The sequence below is a fragment of the Rhincodon typus genome, chromosome 46, assembly GCF_021869965.1.
Source record: "Rhincodon typus isolate 14 chromosome 46, sRhiTyp1.1, whole genome shotgun sequence".
NCBI classification, from domain to species: Eukaryota; Metazoa; Chordata; class Chondrichthyes; order Orectolobiformes; family Rhincodontidae; genus Rhincodon; species Rhincodon typus.
The window spans coordinates 7,171,936-7,177,540 of record NC_063377.1 but is presented as its reverse complement, the minus strand read 5'-3'; the positions used below and the strand labels follow the sequence as shown (position 1 = coordinate 7,177,540).

General features: G+C 44.7%; 1 protein-coding gene across 4 annotated transcripts in view; it reads left to right on the top strand.

Moving 5' to 3' along the window:
• The first annotated feature begins 4,436 nt into the window (after window positions 1-4,436).
• The window catches only part of c46h1orf43 (chromosome 46 C1orf43 homolog), a 12,414-nt gene continuing 11,245 nt past the window's right edge, over window positions 4,437-5,605 (top strand). The window contains exon 1 of one of the 4 annotated variants that reach the window (XM_048620369.1): window positions 4,437-4,554. Coding sequence is in view for 2 of the 4 variants with exons in the window: in XM_048620366.1 (XP_048476323.1) it covers window positions 5,242-5,304 (63 nt within the window). In the remaining 2 variants the exon portion in view is untranslated. Of the gene's footprint in view, window positions 4,555-4,785; window positions 5,305-5,605 lie in introns of those variants that run through there. The other 3 variants (XM_048620366.1, XM_048620367.1, XM_048620368.1) reach the window with 3 other exon arrangements.

Below are 5,605 nucleotides of genomic sequence, written 5' to 3'. Positions count from 1 at the left end.
CCCACGGTCCCTCCATCCAGAGAGAGAGGGAGCCCCCCCCATCCCTACAACCAGAGAGAGGGAGACACCCAACCACACCCATAGACAGTGGAGACCCCCTCCCCTCAACTGGAGAGAAGGTGTTGTACAAATCCCCCCATCACCTGCTGAGGGAACAGTGTACAACAAGTAGTCACTCTTTCAGAGCCTCATTCTTTTTAAGAGGATTACTGCTATTGTTACTGACTGTTTGAAAGGTTTTTCAGCTCCCACCCCCAAAAAAAATCACTTCCCAATTTTATTTTGCTCTCCCTTCCTATGCACATACATCTTATCTACGTATGTCATACTTTCTCATGCCTGATTTACATTGTATTCCTGTCATGTATCTAATATACATGTGATGTTAATTCATGTACATTTCACCACATTATTTTAGTAACTACCTTGTATATCTCTATACATTTTATATGTCATGATATATAAACATATGTGGATTTGATATTTGACTGGATTAGTAAGTTAAATAGATAAAAGATGTCACATAGAATACACAAAGATTTTAAATCGGTGAATTAATGTACATTTGTTTAGGCGAACAAACATTATTCTGCATGAATAAAAACAAAGTTACTGGAAAAGCTCAGCGGGTCTGGCAGTAACTGTGAAGGAGAAAACAAGAGTTAACGTTTCGGGTCTAGTGACCCTCAGAACTGTTGGTGGCAAGGAAAATGTCAGTTTATATGCAGAAGGTAGGGAGGTAGGTAGGTGGGTGGGTGGGGTAGGGAGTAAATGATAGAATAGAGCCTAAAGAGAGTGAAAGACAGTTGGACAGACAAAGAAGTTGCTCACAATCAGGCTGGGAGGGTGGATAGTTGAAAATGGGGACTGTTCGTGACTAACAACAGAGGGTGTATAATGGCAGGCTATGTGGCCATAATATACATTATGCATAATAAGATTAGAATATTAAATGTAATTTTATATATGGTACATGTGTGTATTATACATGGATCATTTTATATATTCATGTTAATTGTATAATTGTTTGAAGTTTACATCACACATAGGCAGGACGGTTAAAAAGGTGTTTGGCACACTTGCCTTCATTGCTCAGACCTTTCAGTATAGGAGTTGGGACGTTGTTGAGGCCTCTTCTGGAGTATTGTGCCCAGTCCTGGTTGCCCAGTTATGGGAAGGATGTTATTAAGCTGGAGAGGGTTCAGAAGAAATTCTGGTAATACCTGAAACGTTGACTGCTCCTTTCCTCCAGATGCTGCCTGGCCTGTTGTGTTCTTCCAGACTCCTGTTTATTTACCAGGCTGTTACCTGGTATGGAAGGTTTGAGTTGTAAAGAAAACCTGGATAGGCTGGTTTGCTTCAGGACATGGTCGAGCAGTTTCAAGGCCGAAGAGATTACGAGAGAGTTGCATTGGGAGAGAGATCCACTGAGGTTTGTCCGGAGGGAGGAGGGTAACTTCTTCAGGGTAGGCATCCTTAGAAGAGGCTTCGCAGTGGGGTTAAAATTGTATCAGAGATAGTAGGAACTGCAGATGCTGGAAAATCTGAGATAACAAGGTGTAGAGCTGGATGGACACAGCAGGCCAAGCTCTACACCTTGTTATTTGAGATTTTCCAGCATCTGCAGTTCCTACTATCTCTGGATAGGCTGGGACTTTTTTCACTGGAGTGTGGGAGGTTGAGAGGCGACCTTATAGAAATTTATAAAATATTGTGGGGTATAGTTAGGGTTAATGGTAGTTGTCTTTTCCCTAGGATGGGGGATTTCAAGACTAAGGGGTACATTTTCATGGTGAGAGGAGAAAGATTCGAACAAGGCATGAGGAGCAAATCTTTTACACAGAGGGTGGTCCACATGTGGAATGGACCTCCTGAGGAAGTGGTGGATGTAGGCGCATTTACAACGTTTAAAAGACATTTGGATAAGTAGATGAATAGGAAATGTTTGGAGGGATGTGGGCCGGATATGGGCCAAATGCAGGCAGGCGGGACTAGTTTAGTTTGGGATAATGGTCAGCATGGACTGGTTGGACCAAAGGGTCTGTTTCCGTGCAGTATGACTCTTTCTGCAACATAGAACATATTATAAACATAAATTTGACAATATTTAATTGGATTTGAGTGCTGAATATATAAATGTGAAATTGTGCTATATTTTTATGTATCAATTATATTTTATATCAGAGGTCACAAACACCAAACTGGTAGGTTATAGAGGCAAAGTAATTAGGAAAAAGGGCAGGCCAAGTGGCCCTTTGGGCCTGCCCGCCATTCAATATGATCAGTTGTCGGGATCAGTTAGTTCAGTTGGTTGGACAGTTAGTTTGCGACGCAGTGTGACACCAACAGCTTGGGTTCAGTTCCCAAACCAGCTGAGGTTACAATGAAGATTCCGCCCTCTTCCCCTTTCCTGAGGCATGGTGATCCTCAGGTTAACACATGCCACAAGTCGTGTTTCTCTTTGATGGGAGAGCAGCCCTATGGTACTCTGGGACTTTACTTTGGGGTCAATCAGCTTGGTTGACTGGATGGTTTGTGACAGTCCTCAGATTACAAGCTGCTACCAGTCACTTCTGTCAGTGAGAGTCAAGCCCCATGGTTTGGTAGGACTATGGCGACATTACAACGGTTGTCAGTTACAGAGTCATAGAGATATACAGCACGGAAACAGACCCTTCAGTCCAATTCGTCCATGCTGACCAGATATCCTAAATTAATTTACTCCCATTTGGCCCATATCCCTCCAAACCCTTCCTATTACCCAACCAGATGCCTTCTAGTTGTTGTAATCGTACCAGCCTTTGCCACTTCCTCTGGCAGCTTGTACCATACACGCACCACCCTCTGTGTGAAAACATTGCCCCTTAGGTCCCTTTTATATCTTTCCCCACTCACATTAAACGTACGCCCTCTAGTTTTGGACACCCACCCCTAACTCGGTTGGCTTCATAATAACCTCGGGTTAAAAAAAACCCAGCCTCATGAATGACACCAACAGCACAGTTTTGCTTCCTGTACCTTGGAGGATTTTCCTCCTCATCCCTCTTGTGAGGCATGTTGATCCTCAAGATAAGCCACCAGAGAGCAGCCCCTATGGCCTTGCAAGATTATGGTAACATTACAATGGGTGTCAGTTAGGTGGGTTGCCTGATTTGTGATAACATTCAGTTTGAATAACTTGCAGGTTCTGGGGACACAGGTTCAAATTCTGCCAAGGCAGAGGGTGGAATCTGAATTCAATACGAATCTGGAATTAAGAATCTGATGATGACCACGAATCCAGTGTCGATTGCGGGGAAAAACCCAACTGGTTCACTAATGTCCTTTAGGGAAGGTAACTGACACCCTTACCTGGTCAGCACCTACATGTGACTCCAGACCCACAGCAATGTGGTTGACTCTGAACTGCCCTCTGCAATTAAGGATGAGCAATAAATGCTGGCCTAACCAGTGACACCCTCATCCTGTGAGTGAATAAAAAGTTTAAAATACACCTACAAAAACAGAAGTTGCTGGAAAAGCTCAGCAGGTCTGGCAGTATCTGTGAAGAAACAATCAGAGTTAACGTTTCAAGTGTGGTGACCCTTTGTTAACATAAACCTACACCCAGTGGTCTCTCTCTAATGTCAGAAGTCTCATGACACCAGGTGATAGTCCAAAAGGTTTATTTGAAATCACAGGCTTTCAGAGTGCTGCTCTGTTATCAGGCAAAGTCACCTCACCTGGCAAAGGAGCAGTGCTTAGAAAGTTTGTGATTTCAAATAAACCTGTTGGACTATCAACTGGTGTCATGTAACTTTTGACTTTGCCCATCCCAGTCCAAAATCAGCACTCCCAATCATCTCTCTCTGATGACAGAGCAGCCCGTATGGACTTCTGGGACATGGCAACTTCATCTTCACCTATATTTATTCACACGTGGTGTATATTTGAGATGAATCCAATGATATTGGACGATGCTTATATGTAGATGAGATTCGGAATGTTAAATGTCCTTTTGGAGGGATTGTTTACTTCTGCCAAGGAACAGAATCCCTTAGCAACTGCTGTTTCCTTGGGTTGGTTTGTCTCCAAAAATCTCCCCACTTTCAGTTCACATTTCTATAAGTCACAGTAATCTGTCTGCATTTAAATGTATGTATGTATACAAGGGTGTTGATAAATATAAAGATTTAAAAGATAGGCCATGAGACATTGTTTATGTTGGAGGCGGGAGTCTGTCACGTGACCTTTACGCCCCATGCCAACGGCCATTTCCGGTCGCCATCTTGACCGCCGTAACGTTCCCCCAACTGTTTACCTTAAAACCCAAAATATGTGAATCGTTATTCGGTTTGTTCGATCCATTTTGATATGAAAGGGAAGAAGCTTTCCCCGACTTTTGTTTTAAAGCGGAGCCTATCCCTTACACATTACGTTAACACCCACGTGATCCTCAGTTTTTCCGGTCGGCCATTTTGTCTCCCCGGACGCACGGATATATGTTTGTTTTCTTCCCCCTAGTGGATTTACGACGATGGGTCAAACATTGTCAGCCCCTCCCCATCTTGATGAGTAAGTGTCGATTTTTTTTTTGAATAATAAAGGAAGAATTCTTGAAAAAACCCCGGAATTCCGCTCGCCGCGACGACGGCTATTGCCGGAAATAGCCGATGTTTACCGGAACGAGCCGGGATCCGATCAGCATGTGGGGCGGAAGTCGCTGCATCCAGCCGGAAATAAAGGCGTTTCAGAGATAGTAGGAACTGCAGATGCTGGAGAATCTGAGATAACAAGGTGTAGAGCTGGATGAACACAGCAGGAAGGCTGACGTTTCGGGTCTAGGCCCGAAACGTCAGTCTTCCTGCTGTGTTCATTCAGCTCTACACCTTGTTACCTTGGGAAATAAAGGCGTCCGACGTATCGAGGGGCGGAAGTCTTCGTGTCCTGTCGGAAAACATCTAGACAATGCGGGGCGGATGTTGTCTATAACGCGCTGGGAGCGGACCATTGGCGGGGGGGGGCGGAAGTGGACGGAAATAGCCGAGTCCGCTGCCGAAAAGTGCCGAGTCCCAGGGGTGGTGTCCCGGTGCGGTTCCACCCCTGAATCCCCTCCCCCGCTCCCATAACAACCAGCCCCGCTGCAGCTAAGGAACCGGTTAATCTGCCGATTAATCGGGTTTAAAGGGCCCAAATGCCCGCAAACTCTTCCTACTTTAACCCGTAGATGTCTTTAATAGATTTAAGACGTCGCAGGGTGACATGGCCAATGCAAAGAGCTTGTCTGGTGTTAATGTGGTGCTGGTTATGGCCTATGGCAGCTTGGTAAGTACATGCTAGTTAACTATTTATTAATGAGACAACAAGGTGCAGGGCTGGATGAACACAGCAGGCCCTACTATCTCTGAACTATTTATTAATGCCCTGGTTAACCCTTGCAGGTTTACCGAAAGGAGTTTTTAATTAAAATGCAATAGAGTGTAAGATGAGACAACAAGGTGCAGGGCTGGATGAACACAGCAGGCCAAGCAGCATCATAAGAGCAGAGAGGCTGACGTTTCGGGCCTAGACCCTTCATCAGAAAAGCTTTCCGGAGGGAGGAGGGTAACTTCTTCAGGTTAGGCAT